Source organism: Hemitrygon akajei, chromosome 16, assembly GCF_048418815.1.
Source record: "Hemitrygon akajei chromosome 16, sHemAka1.3, whole genome shotgun sequence".
Taxonomy (NCBI): Eukaryota; Metazoa; Chordata; class Chondrichthyes; order Myliobatiformes; family Dasyatidae; genus Hemitrygon; species Hemitrygon akajei.
In genome coordinates this window covers 34,049,053-34,067,362 of record NC_133139.1, presented here as the reverse complement: position 1 = coordinate 34,067,362, position 18,310 = coordinate 34,049,053, and the positions used below count along the sequence as shown (strand labels likewise).

At 42.1% G+C, this 18,310-nt stretch overlaps 1 protein-coding gene across 1 annotated transcript in view; it reads right to left on the bottom strand.

The window, feature by feature from the left end:
• Window positions 1-7,623: 7,623 nt before the first annotated feature.
• The window catches only part of grin3bb (glutamate receptor, ionotropic, N-methyl-D-aspartate 3Bb), a 94,388-nt gene continuing 83,701 nt past the window's right edge, over window positions 7,624-18,310 (bottom strand). The window contains exons 5-9 of the mRNA XM_073068668.1: window positions 18,120-18,235; window positions 15,999-16,150; window positions 15,277-15,441; window positions 13,833-13,891; window positions 7,624-8,538 (exon numbers count right to left, since the gene is read on the bottom strand). Coding sequence (XP_072924769.1) covers window positions 8,142-8,538; window positions 13,833-13,891; window positions 15,277-15,441; window positions 15,999-16,150; window positions 18,120-18,235 — 889 coding nt within the window. The 3' untranslated portion in view covers window positions 7,624-8,141. The remainder of the gene's footprint in view (window positions 8,539-13,832; window positions 13,892-15,276; window positions 15,442-15,998; window positions 16,151-18,119; window positions 18,236-18,310) is intronic.

Here is an 18,310-nt window from a genome sequence, read left to right as displayed (position 1 = left end):
TGGGAAATGGTCGTGGTGAAGAAGTGACTCACTCATGGCTGGTCTATTCCCCTTCTAAAAAGTCTGCATTTTGCATGATTCAGAACCTGGCTTTGCGAGGACACAGGGAGTCACTTCAGCTAGATGATGACTCCAATGTGGGAAATTTCCTTGGCTTACTGAAACTACTGGCCATCTTTGACCCTGTCATAAAAGAACACCTCACTCATTTGGAAAGTCATCCTGGATCCATATCTTACCTTTCACCGGGTGTCCAGAATGAATTCATCCAAATGATGGCATCCACTGTTCATCAGAGTTTACTGAGAAGCATTCATAAAGCCAAGTACAATGGTCTCATGTTCGACTCAACTCCTGATCAGGCACACCATGAGCAGATGTCAGAAGTAGTGAGGTATGTGGAACAAACACGAGGAAATCTGCAGATGCTGGAAATTCAAACAACAACACACACAAAATGCTGGTGGAACACAGCAGGCCAGGCAGCATCGATAGGGAGAAGCACTGTCGACTTTTCGGGCCAACGAAGGGTCTCGGTCCGAAACGTCAACAGCGCTTCTCCCTATCGATGCTGCCTGGCCTGCTGTGTTCCACCAGCATTTTGTGTGTGTTGAGGTATGTGGAAGTTGATTTTGAGAGGAAAACAGTCCATGTTAGAGAGTCCTTCCTTGGTTTTATCCAGATAAGCTAGAAGGATGCTGAGAGCTTGGTTGAAGACATCTTGAAACAGCTAGAGAAGGACGAAATGGAGCTACAAGATTGTTGGTCGCAGTGCTATTACAACGCTGCTGTGACGGCTGGACACAGAAGTGGCGTTCATCAAAGAATAAGTGAGATAAACAACCTGGCAGTGTTTGTGAATTGCGACAATCATTCACTCAACATGGTGGGTGTACATGCAGCCAAGCAGGATACAATGATGGTCATGTTTTTTGGAACCATCGAAGCCCTCTACGTGTTTTTCTCTCATTCAACACAGCACTGAGAAAAACTCAAAAACGCCGTGCCTGTGGTTGTTAAGTCAGAGTCCAAAACCAGGTGGAGTGCAAGGGCAGAAGCAGTGAAGCCTGTCAACAAGTACCTTGAGGAGATACTTCAAGTTCTCCAGGACATGATAGACAATGAAAACAAGACCAGTGAAACCAGAAGTGATGCAAGGCAGCTGTACAACCACATGTTGAGTTACAATTTTCTGATTTTGCTAGGATTTTGGAACAAAGTACTCATTCGCATTGACCGTATTCAAAAGAGGCTGCAGGATCCTAGCATGAACTTCCACGATGCTGCCCTGGATTTGAAAGCCCTCCAAGATCGTTTTTATGATGAAAGAGAAGTGGTGGTCAGTGAGTCACTTGAAGAAGGAGTCGGTCTCTGTCAAGAATGGAATATTGAAGTTGAAAGATGTCAGAGACGAAAGAAGTGGATGGCTGATGAGAACTCGAGACGCTGGGTTAACAGCCAAAGAGGAAATGGAAAGAGTCATGAAGGGAATACTCAACTGTCTTCACAGAGAAATGGATGAAAGGTTCACTCATTTGCGCGACACTGACGCCAAGTTTGGGTTCCTTCTCGATGTCGAGGGACTGTGTTACGGCGCCAACAGTAACGACCTAAAGAAGAAGTGTGAAAATTTGGGCGAATTGTCCAGCTCTGATGTTGATGGACAGCAGCTATATAAAGAAATTTTGGATTGCAGAATGTTGCTATCAAGGCAGGTCAACATGAAAATATCAAGACCTGAAGAGCTTCTTGAACTTATTGTTCATTATGAAGATGAGAGTGTCTTCCCCAATCTTCACATTGCTATTCAGATAATGCTAACCATCGCAGTTTCCATCGCCAGCTGTGAGAGATCATTCAGCAAGTTAAAACTAATAGTTTTGTATTTGAGCCTCCATGGGTCAAGGCAGACTGTGATCTTGCTCTGCTGAGTGTAGAAAGAGAAGAAACTGAACAAAACTGACTTTGATCACATTGTAGACCAATTTGCATCAGTGAAAGCAAGAAAGGTGCAGTTACAATTTTCATGTAGTGCCATAATTTGTTTGTTAAAAGATTAACAAGCTTGACTTGTATTTTTGAGCTGATATTATGGTAAAGTTATCTAAAAGATGGGTGTCAGATGTTTGGACAGGGGCGCAATTTCAGTGCTTGCCATAGGCGCTATTTTCCATAGATACGCCCCCGTACTCTCCACGTCCACTCTTTCAAGGCCTTTCACCATTCAATAGGTTTCAATGAGGTCACCCCTCATTCTTCTGAATACTAGTGATTACAGGCCCAGAGCCATCAAACCTTCTTCATATGACAAGCTATCCAATCCTAGAATGATTTTTGTGAGCCTCAGGGAAATAGTCACCCCAAGTCTCAGGAGGCAGGTAACTGGGTGACTGTCAGGAGAAGGAAGAGAAATCGGTAGCCAGGGCAGAGTACCCCTTGGCTGTTCCCTTCAATAACAAGTATATCACTTTGGATACCGTTGAGGTGGACAACCTGTTGGGGGGGGACACAGTGACTGGGTCTCTAGCACTTCGTCTGATTCTGTGGCTCAGAACTGAAGAGAAGTGAAGAGGACCACAGAGGTGATAAGAGATCCCATAGTCAGAGGAACAGAGTCAAGATTCTGTGGGCATGATAGAGACACCCAGATGGAATGTTGTCTCCAAGGTGTCAGGGTCAGAGACGACTTGGATCGGGTCCATGGCATTCTGAAGGGGGAGGGGGAGCAACCAGAAGTCTTGGTGCATATTGGCACCGATGACAAAGGTAGGAAAGGTGAAAAGGTCTTGAAGAAAGATCTTAGGGAGCAAGGTAGAAAGCTGAAAACAGGTCCTCCAGGGCAGTAATCTCTGGATTGCTGACCATGCCCCGCACCAGTGAGGGCAAGAATAGGATGGTGTGGCAGATGGATGTGTGGCTGAAGAACTGGTGCAGGGGGCAGGGGTTCAGATTTATGGATCATCAGGATCCCTTCTGGGGAAGGTAGGACCTGTTCAAAAGGATTGGGTTACACCTGAGCCCAAGTGGGGGAACCAATATCCTTGCAGGCAGGTTTGCTAGAGCTGTTTGGGAGAGTTTAAACAAATTTGGCAGGGGAATGGGAACTAGAGTGATAGTGCTGAGGATGATGTAGTTGGTTTACAAACAGAGGCAGTGTGTAGTGCGACTGCTAGCAAGGAGAGGCTGATGGTGGGGCAAAATTGCAATCAACAGGATGAGTTGCTATGTAAAAGGTGGACAAAATCAAAACCAGTCCATACAGGACTGAAGGTGTTATATTTGAATGTGCACAGTATATGGAGCAAGGTAGATGAAGTTGTAGCGCGGTTACAGATTTACATGTATGATGTGGGCATCACTGAGTCTTGGATGATAGCTTGGAGCTTAACATCAAAGGATACACATTGTATCAAAAGGACAAACGGGTTGGCATGGCTCTGTTGATAAAAAATGAAATCAAATCCTTATAAGGAGGTGACATAGGATTGGATGGCGTTGAATCGTTATGAGTAGAGCTAAGGAACTGCATGAGTCCAAGGACCATAATGGGAGTTGCATACAGAGCCCCCAAACAGTAGTAAACATATAGTCTACAAATTACAACTGGAGATAGGAAATGCATGTCAAAAGGTCAATGTTACAATTGTCATGAGGAGATTTCGATATGCAGGTAGATTGGGAAAAATCAGGTTGGTGCTGGATCCCAAGAGTGGAATTTCTAGAATGCCTACGAGACAGCTCATGGTTGCACCCACTAGGGGATTAATTATTCTGGACTGGGTGTTGTTCAATGGAATTGATTAGAGAGCTCAAGGTAACCCCTTTTGGGGCCAGTGATCATAATATGACTGAATTCACCCTGAAATTTGAGAAGATAGAATCAGATGTATCAGTATTACAGTGGAGTAAAAGGAATTTCAGAGGAATGAGAGAGGAGGTGGCCAAAACTGAATGGAAAAGGACACTGGCAGGGATGATAGCAGAGCAGCAATGCTGGCATTTCTGGGAGCAACTCAGAAGGTGCAGGATATATACATCCCAAAGAGGAAAAGTATTCCAAAGTCAGGATGACACAACCATGGCTGACGAGGTCAAAGCCAATATAAATGCCAAAGAGAGGGCATATAATAGAGCAAAAAGAAAGTGGGAAGTTAGAAGATTGGGAGGCTTTTAGAAACTAACAGAAGGCAATTTTAAAAAAATCAAAAGGAGGAAAAGATGGAATACCAAGATAAGCTAGCCAATAATATTAAAGAAGATACCAAAAGTTTCTTCAGATATAAAGTGTAAAAGACAAGCAAGATTAGATATCAAACCTCTGGAAAATGATGCTGGAGAGGTAGTAATGTGGGACAAGGAAATGACAGATGAACGAAGTAAGTATTCTGCATCAGTCTTCACTGTGGAAGACACTAGCAGAATGTTGGAAGTTCAAGAGTGTCAGGGGCAGAAGTGTGTGAAGTTGCCATTACTAGGAAAGGGTTTTCAGAAAATTGTAAGGTCTGAAGGTAGATACGTCACCTGGACCAGATGGTATACACCCTGGGGTTCTGAAAGTGATGGCTGAAGAGATTGTGAAGGCATGAGTGATGATCTTTCAAGAATTAATGGATTTTGGCATGTTTCTGGAGAATTGCAACTGTCACTCCACTCTTCCAGGACCCTTCCAGGAGGGAGAGAGAGTCAGAAGAAAGGAAATCATAGGCTAGTAAGTCTGATTCAAGTGGTTGGGAAGATGTTGGAGTCCATTGTTAAAGATGTGCTTTCAGGGCACTTAGAGGCACATGATAAAGTAGTCAGCATGTTTTCCTTGAGGAAAAGTCTTGCCTGACAAATTTGTTGGAATTCCTTGAAGAAATAACAAGTAGGGTAGACGAAGGAAAATCCATGTATGTTGTGTATTTGGATTTTCTGAAGGCTTTTGAAAAGGTGCCACATATGAGGCTGCTTAATAAGTTAAGAACCCATGGTATTACAGGAAGGTTACTAGCATGAATAAAGCATTGGCTGATTGGCAGGAAGCAAAGAGTGGGAATAAAGGAAGCCTTTACTGGTTGGCTGTTGGTGACTAGTGGTGTTCCACAGTGATCTGTGTTGGGACTGCTTCTTTTGACATTATGACTTTGGATGACAGAATTAATGACTTTGTGGCCAAGTTTGTGGATGATACAAAGATAGGTGGAGGAGGAGGTAGCTTTTAGAAAGGAGATAGGCTATGGAATGCCTTAGATTATGGGAACAGGCAAAGTGGCAGATGGAATATAGTGTCAGGAAGTGTATGAGCATGCACTTGGATAGAATAAGTAAAAGCGTGGGCTATTTTCTAAATGGAGAGAAAATTCAAAAATCTGAGATGGAAAGGGTCGGGAGTCCTCATGCAGGATTTTCTAAAGGTTAATTTTCAGGTTGAGTCAGTGGTAAGGAAGGCAAATGCAATGTTAGCATTCATTTTGAGAGAACTAGAATATAAAAGCAAGGATGTAATGTTGAGGTTTTATAAGGCACCGAGAAGGTCTCATTTGGAGTATTGTGAGCAGTTTTGGGACCCCTTGTACATTAAAGGATATTGGAGAGGTTTCAAAGGAGGTTCACAAAAATGATTCTGGGATTGAAAGGCTTGTCATATGAGAAGCTTTTGATAGCTCTGAACCTCTAGTCACTGGAGTTCAGAAGAATGAGGGGTGACCTTATTGAAACCTATCAAATGTTGAAAGGCCTTGATAGAGTGAATGTGGAGAGGATGGTGGGGGGAGTCTAAAACCAGAGGACTCAGCCTCAGAACAGAGATGAGGTAGAATTTCTTTAGCCAGAGAGTGGTGAGTCTGTGGAATTTGTTGCCACACGTGGCTGTGGAGGCCAAGTCACTGGGTATATTTAAGGCAGAGGTTGATAGATTCTTAATTAGTCAGGGCATGAAGGGGTACTGGGAGGAAATAGGAGATTGGGGCTGAGAGAGAAAATGGATCAGCCAAAATGAAATGGCAGAGCAGGCTCAATTGGCTAAATGGACTAATTCTGCTCCTATATCTTATGGTCTAAGCGGACTTGCCAGTTATCACACCAACTGCCATGTTGATGCACAGCACCCTTCTGTGTACTGTCCATCAAATTTCTCAGCCGGTCTGATAAAGGCACTCTCCGCATGAGAGCCAGTAAGCTGGAACCCACTTAATAACTTCCACGGAGACAGACCTGAACATAGCACAAAATGACACTAAGGAGCTCTGAAAGGAAACCTCATGGACTGCAGTGGTACAAGATGGCAGCTCACCACCAGCTTCTCAAAGGCAACTAAGGATGGGCAATGAAGTGATAGCTCAGCCTGAGATGCTCACTGCCCTGGAAAGAATAGTAAAAAAATATGCACCTTCTTCTATAATCCCTATCCCTACCATAGAAAATTGCTGAGGTCCCTACCCTACCTTTCCACAAACTCATATAAATCAAGTCTACAAGCATAAGATAATGTTTACATGCTTCGCATTAGTCATTGAGACTGAAACTTCCAAGAATTGAGAGGGTGACCGTGTTAGGTGGAACGGTTCACCAGAATGGAGAAGAGCATCTTCCACTCTTTAGGCTGAGGCACGAATGAGGCTCCTTTTAAATGAGTTCCTCAGTATGCAGCAAGCACTTCACATTAACCAGAGCATAAAAAGCTAAGTACATTTCAGAGCTGTCTTGTGAAGTGTCCCATTATGAAACGAGTGGCTTTTGTGTCTCATTGTGAAACCACTTTGTGAATCTTGTTCCTTTCTTTCTGCAAAGCAGTCACCTTGTGGGTCTGGGAGCTCATTAGGTGTGCATCTCACGCAGGGGGAGTTTTGAATAAAAAGTGTCGAGCATGACTGTATTGTGCACGACTGGCATAATTGCACCTGAAAATAATTGCCTATGCAATTTAATCAAGTTTACATTGATTTTGGATCACCTAGACAGCATTATTCAATCCAATTTCATTACCTTTGTGAGTAAATAACTGTTTGGGAATATTTTGCACTGTTAAAATACTGTACAGCTCTGCAGAAGGGACAACTTTACAAGATGTGAATTAACTAAGGATATCATTGTTAAATTGTTGGTGATGGCAAGTTTACTTAAGCCTGTACAAGAAAGATAATTTCAGATGTAAGAAGTTCCAGTTTTGAGAACCTTTTCAAAATTAAGTTAATGCAGTCATAGTTGTATCTTGGGCATTGTGGTGGAGATGCATCTCCACTAAAAGAGTTTTAAGACACTTCTTTCCTCCCCTAGCCTGAAGGGTGGGCAAGGTGTAGCACCCTCTTAGCCCCCCAATCAGGGTCACATGAAGCCATGGGTACAGGTGCTGGATGGTCATATGAGTAGCTGATGCACATCACAAGTCCTGGCTACGTGACCACTGATGTCAGGCACAAACACTGAAGAGTATTGATCATGGCTGGGGTCATCCATCTGGTTAAGATACTGCCCAGAAGGCAATGGGAAACCACTTCTGTGGAAAAAAATTGCCAAGAGCAATCATGATTATGGAAAGACCCTGATCACCCAAATCATACGACATGGCACATAATGATTGAATGAGTATGGTAGGTCATAGTTTCCACAAAATAGTCCTGTGAATATTTCAGAACTTCATGACCAAGGTAATGCTTTTTTAATGTCCATTGCAACCAAACACATCAACTTTTTAAACAGCAAAAAAAATATATTGAATATCTGAAACATTATAATTAGCAAAGGCGATTGTCTGAGGCTGGCAGCAAATCAATGCTTTGTATATATTGCAATTCCATAATAATATTTCTCTCCATTCTCCTCCTTCAAGTCTGATGCTGGTGAAATAGGTTCTCTGATTCAGCTACAATGTCAAGCACATTTTAAATACATATACAAGTTTTTTATTATTGAATTTTTCAAGGACTGTTTTCATTTTGGGTTTAGTGAACGCACCTGAATTTCATGTGCTATTAAAAATAAACTGCATCTGTTCACTCTCAGCTATCAACAATACTTGGCAATTAATGCTCATGCAGCAAAAGTGCTTTGAAATGTGCTTCCATGGATTCCAAATGGTCGGTTGAAGATCTCTGAAGTGTGCAGCCATTTTTTAATTTATATCATAGTCAAAAAGTGCATTTTGTATAAAGCCACGGCCACCATCACCTTTTGTCATTGTTTTCTTTATTGCCAGTGCTTGAAGGAGTCTGGTGACCATCTTTAGACAACTCAATGGAAGCAGCCAATTCATCCCTCTTCTTCAAGGCAACTCTCAGCTGCTCCTTAATTGTTTGTATCCTTCGCTCCAGTTCTTTTATTTCATTATCATGTGCATTCTTTCCTCTCTGTGGACAATAACCAATTCCTCCATTCTCACAGATGACTCCAGATGACTTTTTATCTGATTGTAGTGCGTAATGGTCCTGTGCACAACCCCCTGGCTCAGCCTGGCGTTTTACGTTGTCTTTGACGATTATGCGCCTTTGGTTGTTCCATCTGGTCTGGGCAGTTGCTCGTATTGTGGTTGGAGGCACCTTCTGGATCTTCTGCAGGTTGCATCTACAAAATAAATATCTGTTACTACTAATTTCTCCACATGTCTGACCTTTTATCATGAGGAATTGTTGCTCTGGTATCTTTATATTGTAGACAACACCAGAGATACAGTGCCTATAAAAAGTATTCACCCCCCTTAAAGCTTTCATGTTTTATTGTTTTACATCATTGAATCAGTGGATTTAATTTGACTTTTTGACACTGATCAATAGAAAAGTCCCTTTTGTGTCAAAGTGAAAACAAATTTCTACAAATTGGTCTGAATTTATTACAATTAAACACAATTAATTGCATAATTACTCAATCCCTTCGTCAGTATTTAATAGCTGCACCTTTGGCAGCAATTACAGTCTGTGTGGATAGGTCAATATCAGCTTTTCACATCTGGATACTGCAATTTTTCCCCCATTCTTCTTTACAAAATTGCTTAAGCTCTGTCAGGTTGCATATGGATCATAGTGAACATCCCTTTTCAAGTCCAGCCACAAGTTCTCAATTGGGTTGAGGTCTGGACTCTGACTTGGCCAGCCCAGGACATTAGCTTTGTTGGTTTTAAGCCATTCCTGTCTAGCTTTGGCTTTGTGCTTGGAGTCATTGTCTTGCTAGAAAACAATCTTCTCCCAAGTCGCAGTTGTCTTGCAGACTGGATCAGGTTTTCCTCCAGGATTTCCCTGTATTTTGCTACATTCATTTTACCCTCTATCTTCACAGGCCTTCCAGGGCCTGCTGCAGTGAAGCATCCCCACAGCATGATGCAGCCACCACCATGCTTCACAGAAGGGATAATGTGTTTTTGATGTGTTTTTGATTTAGTCTGATGACCAAAAAACTCAATTTTGGTTTCATCAGACTATAGAACCTTTTTCTAGCTGACTTCAAAGTCTCCCACATTCCTTCTGGCAAACTCTAATGGAGATTTCATGTGAGTTTCCATTCCCCCACCCCCTTCGAACAGTGAGTTTTTCTTTGCTACTCTCCCATAAGGCTACAACTGGTGAAACACCCAGGCAACAGTTTTTGTGTGCACAGTCTCTCCCATCTCAGCCATTGAAGTTTAAAACTCCCCCAGAGTTGTCACGGGTCTCTTGGTGGCCTCCCTCACTAGTCCACTTCTTGCACAGTCACTCAATTTTTGAGGCAGATTTACAGCTGTCCCATATTCCTTCCATTTCTTGATGATTGACTTAACTGTACTCCAAGGGATATTCAGTGACTTAAGAAATTTTCTTGCATCCATCTCTTGACATAAGTTTTTCAATAACCTTTTCGCAGAGTTGCTTGGAGTGTTCTTTTGTCGTCATGGTGTAGTTTTTGCCAGGATACTGACTCACCAGCCCTTGGACCTTCCAGATACAGGTGTATTTTTACTACAACCAACTGAAACACTTGACTGCACACATTATAGCTAGGGCCCCTTAACTAATTATGTGACTTCTAAAGCCAATTAGCTGCACCAGTGATGATTTGGTGTGTCATATTAAAGGAGGTGAATACTTATGCAATCAATTATTTCATGTTTTATATTTGTAATTAATCTTTAGATCACTTTGTAGAGATCTGTTTTCACTTTGACACGAGTCTTTTTCTGTTGATCAAATCCAAATCAAATCCACTATGATTCAATGTTGTAAAACAATAAAACACGAAAACTTCCAAGGGGTGGGTAGGTGGTGGGCGAATACTTTTTATAGGCTCTATAACTGAGATGTAATATATACAGTCAACAGAATTTGTTCTAAACCTCACTCATTTTATCAAGGAATTATTATCAGAAATGCTTCTGATACATGATGCAATCAAGTATGATAACACTTTCCAAGGAGGACACTGCATCCCATCTTCACATCTTTCATAAACTAAAAGTTAAGCTCTTGAATCCTTAATCTCCTAATCTACCTCTTTGTACTCCTTGCATTTTGTTCATGTATCTCTACTGAACTTTTCCCTGTAACTGCAACACTATTTTACATTCTATTTTGCTTTTATTAGATTTAGATTTAGAGATGCAGCCCACACTGACCAATTGATCTACTAACCGGTACGTCTTTGGAATATGGAAAGAAATTGGAACATCCAGTAGAAGCCCACACGACATGGGGTGGATGAACAAGTTCTTTACAGAGGGCAGTGGAATTGAACCCAGTTCACTGGAACTATAATAGCATTATGCTAACCACTACTGCCCCTTCTTTTTATCAATTATGGTATTGTTTGCACTGTTGTAACTATGTGATTTTGTGTAGGTCTTGTAGCTTTAGTTTTTGGTTTGTTGAGTGTTGAGTTGTCTCCAGACTTGGTGTGTCTGGGTAGTCTTGTTTTGTCTGATGGATTTGGAGCTCCTTTCCGGCGGACGCGCTAAGATAGTAGTGCGATATTAATACGCAGCAGCCTCTCCGGACTCTGGATTTGGGCATTGCCAAACGCTATGTGGATTTTCTGGTGTAGTCTGTTTTGTCGTGTGCTTTTGTGATATCATTCTGGAGGAACGTTGTTTCATTTTTTAATTGAATTGCAGTTGTGGTTTCTAAATGACAATAAACCAAAATTCAATTCAATTCAAATTCTAGCTCGACATAATTACATTTGGCTTGAACTGTCTGGATGGCATACAAAAAGATCTTTTCATTCTATCTTGGCATATGTGATAATAAAATACAAATACCAACAGTATTGATTTCACATAACATCTATCACTTATATCCTCCAATCTCTTGTTGCTCACAGCAATGCAACCAAACTTCTTTTTAAAGTGTTATGAGTTATTTGTCTGTTTATCTTTGCAACACAGGTTCAGTGCACCAGAATGCCACAGGAGTTACGTCATGGCAAGTAATTGCATAAACTCAAATAGTATTCCATGGAACTGAAAGTTAAGGAGTGACGTGACTGAGAATTTGAGGATTTTGGAGTGGCGTTGATTCAGTTACTCGATGAAACCTTCTTCCACTGTCAGGGAACTCAGAACAACAGGAGAGGATATTAAACTTAAGGAAGTTAGGAAAAAACTTCGCACAAGTAGGTACCAGCTGAATTGATAATTCTGAACCCAAGATTGACAAATTATTGCTGATCAAAATAATTAAAAATATGGAGCCAGGCAAGTGGTTGGAGGTAGATATTATTCAGTCAAGATCTCAGTGAATGTCAAAACAAGGTCAAAGGTTTGAAGGTTTTTGTGTCTCTAGTTTTATGCCCACTATGCAAATGAAACAACTGCTGATATTAACAACCACCTCCCCATATTTTAGGGGCAGTGCCCTGACTTTGATAGTACAGTAGTACGTCACGTAGTGTTACTTCATCGCAGCTCCAGTGTCCCAGGGTCCATGTCAGCCTCTGGTTTACATTGTACTGGTTTCCACCCAGATGCTCCAGTTCTCTCTCACATTCTAGTTACTGCATTAATAGGTTATTATCAATGTAACTACTGAGTCAGCAGTAGAGGCAGATTTGGGCAGACAGTCTGACAAGGTACTTTAAAGTTATAATAAATTTTATTAGCAAACAGAAGTTTTGCTAAAAATGCTGTACATAGAGAGGCAAGTCAGATTTCACGTAAAACACAGCTCCTGAGTTATCAGACTACATAAAGTGCAATGAAGTGTATTAGGTAATGTTACTAAACCAGTATAACGAACCACATTAGTGCCTCAGGCTTACAAGGGGATTTAAGACTAACCATATACGGTAGATACTACAAACTCAAGTTAAGCAAAAGGCAGTAAATAAAGGCTAAAACAATGACTCACACAAAGATCTACACCACCCCACAATGTACAAAAGGAACTGCATAAGTAACACATCTCACACAGGTACGTGTGCTCGCTAAAATACATCAAACTAAAGGATGAGCAATGCCTCCAATGCCACCCTTTGTGCACTAGACAGTAGTCCGAGCACCTGTGCGGGCATGCTTTTAAGGCCACCAGGGGAGGAGAGTGCCACACCACTTTCCCTCCTGTCAGAAATAACAGGCAAAATTCTCTGTTCCACCTGTCTACATTAATTACCCTCGTAAAGCTGGGTGTAGGAGATGGTTACTGGGAACTAAATAGAAGAATGGGGCTAGTAAATTTGCTGATGACACAAAGGTTGGAGGTGTTGTGGACAGTGTGGAGGGCTGTCAGAGGTTACAGTGGGACATTGATAGGATGCGAACTTGGGCTGAGAAGTGGCAGATGGTGTTCAACCCAAAGAAGTGTGAGGTGGTTCATTTTGGTAGGTCAAATATGATGGCAGACCTCTGACAGCCCTCCACACTATCCACAACACCTCCAACCTTTGTATTAATGATAAGACTCTTGGAAGTGTGGAGGATCAGAAGGATCTTGGGGTCCGAGTCCACAGGACACTCAAAGCTGCTGCACAGGTTGACTCTGTGGTTAAGAAGCCATATGGTGCATTTGCCTTCATCAATCATGGGATTGAGATTAAGAGCCGAGAGGTGATTTTGCAGTTATATAGGACCCTCGACCGACCCCACTTGAAGTACTGTGCTCAGTTCTGGTCGCCTCACTATAAGAAGGATGTGGAAACCATAGACAGGGAGCAGAAGAGATTTACAAGGTTGTTGCCTGGATTGGGAAGCATGCCTTTTGAGAATAGGTTGAGTTAAGTTGGTCTTTTCTCCTTGGAGCGTCGGAGGATGAGAAGTGACCTGATAGAGGTGTATAAGATGATGAGAGGCATTGATCGTATGGATAGTCAGAGGCTTTTTCCCAGGGCTGAAATGGCTAGCATGTGAGGACACAGGTTTAAGGTACCTGGAAGCAGGTGCAGAGGAGATGTCAGGAGTAAGTATTTTTTTACTCAGTGGTGAGTGCATGGAATGGGCTGCTGGTGGCAGTGGTGGAGGCGGAAACGATAGGGTCTTTTAAGAGACTCCTGGACAGGCGCTCAGAAAAATAGAGGGCTCTGGGTAATCTCCAAGGTAAGGACATATTTGGCACAGCTTTGTGGGCTGAAGGGCCTGTATTGTACTGTAGGTTTTCTATGTTTCTGTGTTTCTTTTGAGCCAGCATCAACTTGATGGGCTCCTTTATGTCAACAAAAATACGAGACAAAATGTCTCCCTCTTCTAGATAAAAATGCCCATTTACCAGCTTTACTACATAAGCAAGATTTCAAAATCATGGAGTTTTCAATCACAAAAAATTGTCCTGTGATAAGTGGACATGTTCCATTTAATAGTGTGTAAATTGGCTTTGTATTGTTCTTGGCACAGATAGAATTTTGTCTTTAAAGCCGACATGTTCAACTGTATCTAATAGTTTTTAAGCCTAATATGAAAACCATACCTTTTATCTGTCTTCACTTTCTGCTCTTCAAAGGTCATATTTAAAACACGGTGGATTTTCTAGAAAGACAAAAATGACTGATGATTTGAGAAACTCTAATAGCACGTTGTTATTTTAACAACCAGAATTTTGAGTCTTTTGATCTCAAACTAAGAAAAATACAGTCACCTAAAACTTACTTTTCTCTTCAAGTTGTATTGCTTTGAAGGCTCCAGACTGCCTCCAGAAGGAAAAAGGATAATGGGACTTCAATGTCCAAAGCAAGTCATACTTCCTGAGGTGTTGGACTTCTGCTTAATGATAGGCAGTGATTGGAAGCAGTCTGACTCTAGAATATTGTGATTAATAATGTGGCCCTATCACAGACCAGCCAGCTCTATGCAGAGTGTTGTTCATGGTCTGGAGCAGAACTGCCAGACAATTACTGATCATTTGTTAGATTAGTCTTGTGAACAAACTCTCACCATCATCATCTCCCCAAGATAACTGCCCCACCCCTGCCCATCTGTATAACTGGTTCTCTATTATTATAGAGTCACAGAGCACTACAGCACAGAAAAAGGCCCTTCATCCCTTCTAGGTTTTTCTACCCAGTTCTATCAACCCACACCTGGACCATAGCCCTCCATACTCCTCCCACCCGCGTACCGATCCAAACATCTCCTAAATGTTGAAATCAAACCCGCATCCACTACTCCTGCTGGCAGCTTGTTCCACGTTCGCACCACCCTCTCACTGTGGAAGTTTCCCCTCAGGTTCCCTTTCACCTACTATCTGCCAGAACAGTTCCTGCAATCCCCTCTTCAACCCTGTGGCAAGTACCCTTGCCTTACAAATGAACTATGCACAATCTCTCCAATGTATCTCACTATGATCCCTAAGCACCCTACCTTCCAGGATACATGGACTATATAAGAAGCTTTAGACTAGATTGCATATTGAGATGAGAGTTTGTGCAATCTTTAGTTACTAATATTTTGTTACGGATTGCATAGAACAACATAGTAACCCACAGTTGCTCAGCTTGTTGTGTATTGTCATAAATTAATATCAGAATATAATCAATCCACAAACAAGAGAAAATCTGCAGATGCTGGAAATCCAAGCAACACACACAAAACGCTGGAGGAACTCAGCAGGCCAGGCCACATCTATGGAAAAGCGTAAACAGTCAACGTTTCGGCCCAAGACCTTTCATCAGAACTGGAGAAAGAAGATGAGGTCTCATCTTTTTTCTCCAGACCTGATGAAGTGTCTCATCCCCCAAAATGTCGACTGTACTCTTTTCCACAGATGCTGCCTGGCCTGCTGAGTTCCTCCAGCGTTTTGTGTGTGTTGGCAGAATCCGTCCAGTTCTTCAACATGCCTTCATTACATTGACTCTTGCTTGTCTGTTTGCCACTTCTCTCACCTCGAGATTGAGATACTTGTCTGAAATTCTTACCTGGCTTGTGTGGAGCCAGTACTTAAATTTTTTCCGTTTCCTGATCCGTGGGAGAACTAGCCTGTAGACAATATGCTCCCCAACAATTGACAGCAGCGACCCAGCAAAGCCCAGGCAGAGTAAAACAAACAGCCCCGAGAAATGCTTGATTCCCATTTGCAATGTCTGTAAAAAAAAACACACACCCGCTTTCAATTTTCATCTCAGGTGACAGTTAGGGAGGGATGGGCTAGCGTGGAAAAGACACTAATCTGACATATCCTTTGTTAGAGTCACAATTCCCATGCTTCAACAGTGACAGTGGTTGCCAACCTCAAGCACAAGGGGAATTTGTATCTGTTGGTTTAACTACAAATCAGCAGCTGACACAGTTCAGCTAAATGCACATCCTAGAGGTTACTTTGCTAAGTATGAAAAGGGTAGAATAGGGAAATCTTCTGGCTGGAGACGGGGAGTAATTCGAGTCACTGTCACATGCAGCACAAGTCTCAGATACCAGAAACTGAATCAATCCATGCAGTGAACTTTGAATAGAATAGTTAAAATGGAAATTTAGAATCATTAGGAAACACATTTGATAATTGAATAGGGTGAACTTTGAATTTGATTGTAATTATCAATGAACAGTCTCCTTGCAATAAATTGACAAGAAGACTCTACTTATCTTTGAGAGGCAAGTAAAATGGGAGAAACGGAAGACAAATAGGCCTCAAATTTCTTACCTCTGTCACTTCAAAGGTTCGTTTTCCACACGGAACTACCTTGTACCACTTGTCGTGCAACATGTCCATGAATCCGTCTGATTTGTAGCGACTGATCAATTCAGAAATGTTAGAATTTAGCCCAAAGTTTTGTGGCAATCCAATTCCATAACCTGCAAAGACAAAGACATTAAATATGCTGCACCACAGCAGCGAGCCTCAAAGAAGAAAACAAATAGAAGATTATTAGGATGGCAGCATTACTTAATCCAGAAAACAGGGCAAATTTCTTTTCATTATTAATTTTTCTGTATCTGAATAATAATATTGTCCATCCTTAGTTCATTTTGAAGGGAGGTGATGTCCAATCTTCTTGAACCGCTGCATTCCTTCCTGTAAAGGTACTCACACAATTCTCTTAGGGAAGGAGTTTCAGGATTTCCTAGTGACATTGAAAGAGCAGTAATGTTTTGGGACTGGGATGATTGACCTCCAACAACCTCAACAAACATCCTTTGTGAAATGTATGACATCAACCTTCAGAATATTTCCCCCTTGGTACCAACTGGTTTCGGTTTCACCAGAGCTCCTTGATCCTACAACTGTTGTCAAGTGCAGTCATTTCCAACTCACCTCTGCATTTTAGTTGATGTAACTCTTTAGTCTACGTTGGACCGAGCTGAAGGAGTGGTTCTGGCAAAATCCAATCCTGATATTGCCACATTCCTTTAGTCCAACTTTGAATTGTTAATGGAATTAAATGTTAAAATATAGTAAAGTAACCCAAATGTACAAAATCTGCTTCAGAGCCACTTGCAACATCGGCTTGTGCCCTGTCCTGCAGTCTGCTCGCCACTAGGTTCATTAACATTGCCTCTACCTCCTGGAGTCCTCGTGAAGACTGAAGAGCACTGAAACACCCAAACTACAAATCCCAGACTCTAATAGTTGCACAATCACATTCAAACTGAAAAACAAACATAGAAGACATAAAATAAGTGAAATATAATCTATCTGGGGGATGCTGACCGAAGGAGCATCGTATGCAGGGTCCATCTTGCGAGCGAAGTGCACAACACAGTACGTATAATTCACATACATAACTCATAAAGTAATACTACCACCAGTAAATCAATAACTAATAATCTACGACACAAATTAAAAAGTGAACAATATACAGCTACTGGCACTTCATGTGTGATGGCAGAGTTCAGTAATCTTACGGCCTGAGGGAAGAAGCTGTTTCCCATCCCAACACAACAGTTCTTGTCCTAATTCTGTGGTACCTCCTGCCTGATGGTAAGGAGGTCAAAGAAATTGTTGGACGGATGAGAGGAATCAGAGACACTGCATACACAGAGCTCCTGATAAATATCTGCTGGGTGGAAGAGAGACTCTGATGATCCTCTCAGAAGTCCTCACAATCATCCTTTGCAGTCAAATATCTTGCAATTCCTATACCAGCTGGAGATGCAGCTGGTCAGGACACTCCCGATGGTATTCCTGTAAAAATTGGTTTGAATGGGGGAGCAGAATGCTCACACACTTCAATCTCCTCAGGAAGTGGAGACACTGCTGTGCTTTCTTGACCAAAGAGGTGGTGTCAAGGGACTAGGTGAGATCATCCATTATGTGCAATCCCAGAAACACGGTGCTCCAACTCTCTCCACAGAGGAGTCGTGTACCTGCAGTGAGAGTGGTCAGCCTGCACCTTGCCAAGGTCCACAATCATCTCTTTGGTCTTGACTACATTGCGACTCAAGTTGTTGTGCTTGCACCATTCAACAGCTGCTCTACCTCCCCGCTTTACGCTGTCTCAACGGCGTTGCTGATGATGCCAGCCACTGTTGTGTCATCAGCGACCTTGATTCAGTTTGAACAGGATCTAGCAGCGCAGTCGTGAATGAACAATGCGGCAACAGTGGGCTGAGCATGCAACCCTGGGATGCTCAGCATGACGAATATTTCTGCCGACGCAGACTAATTGTGGCCTTTCTGTCACAAAGTCCAGGATGAAGTTACAAAGAGAAGTTTTGAGACCCAACGAGGACAGTTTACGCACCAGCATCAAAGGAAGGATCACGTTAAATGCTGATCTGAAGTCTTGCCCTGAACACAATTTCCAGAAGAGCACCTTCTTACCTTCAATCGCAAATGGCTTGCCAACTGTTATCAGCTTGCACTCAGCGTCGATGGACACTTCATAATCCAACAGTGCCTTGTCCATGATGAATGCATCCAGTTTTGAAGGGTCAGTCCTGCAATTCAAAGCATCAGTTATTAAGGTTGAATTTTATCTCGATTTAATAGTGAACCTTAGATTCCTAACTTCT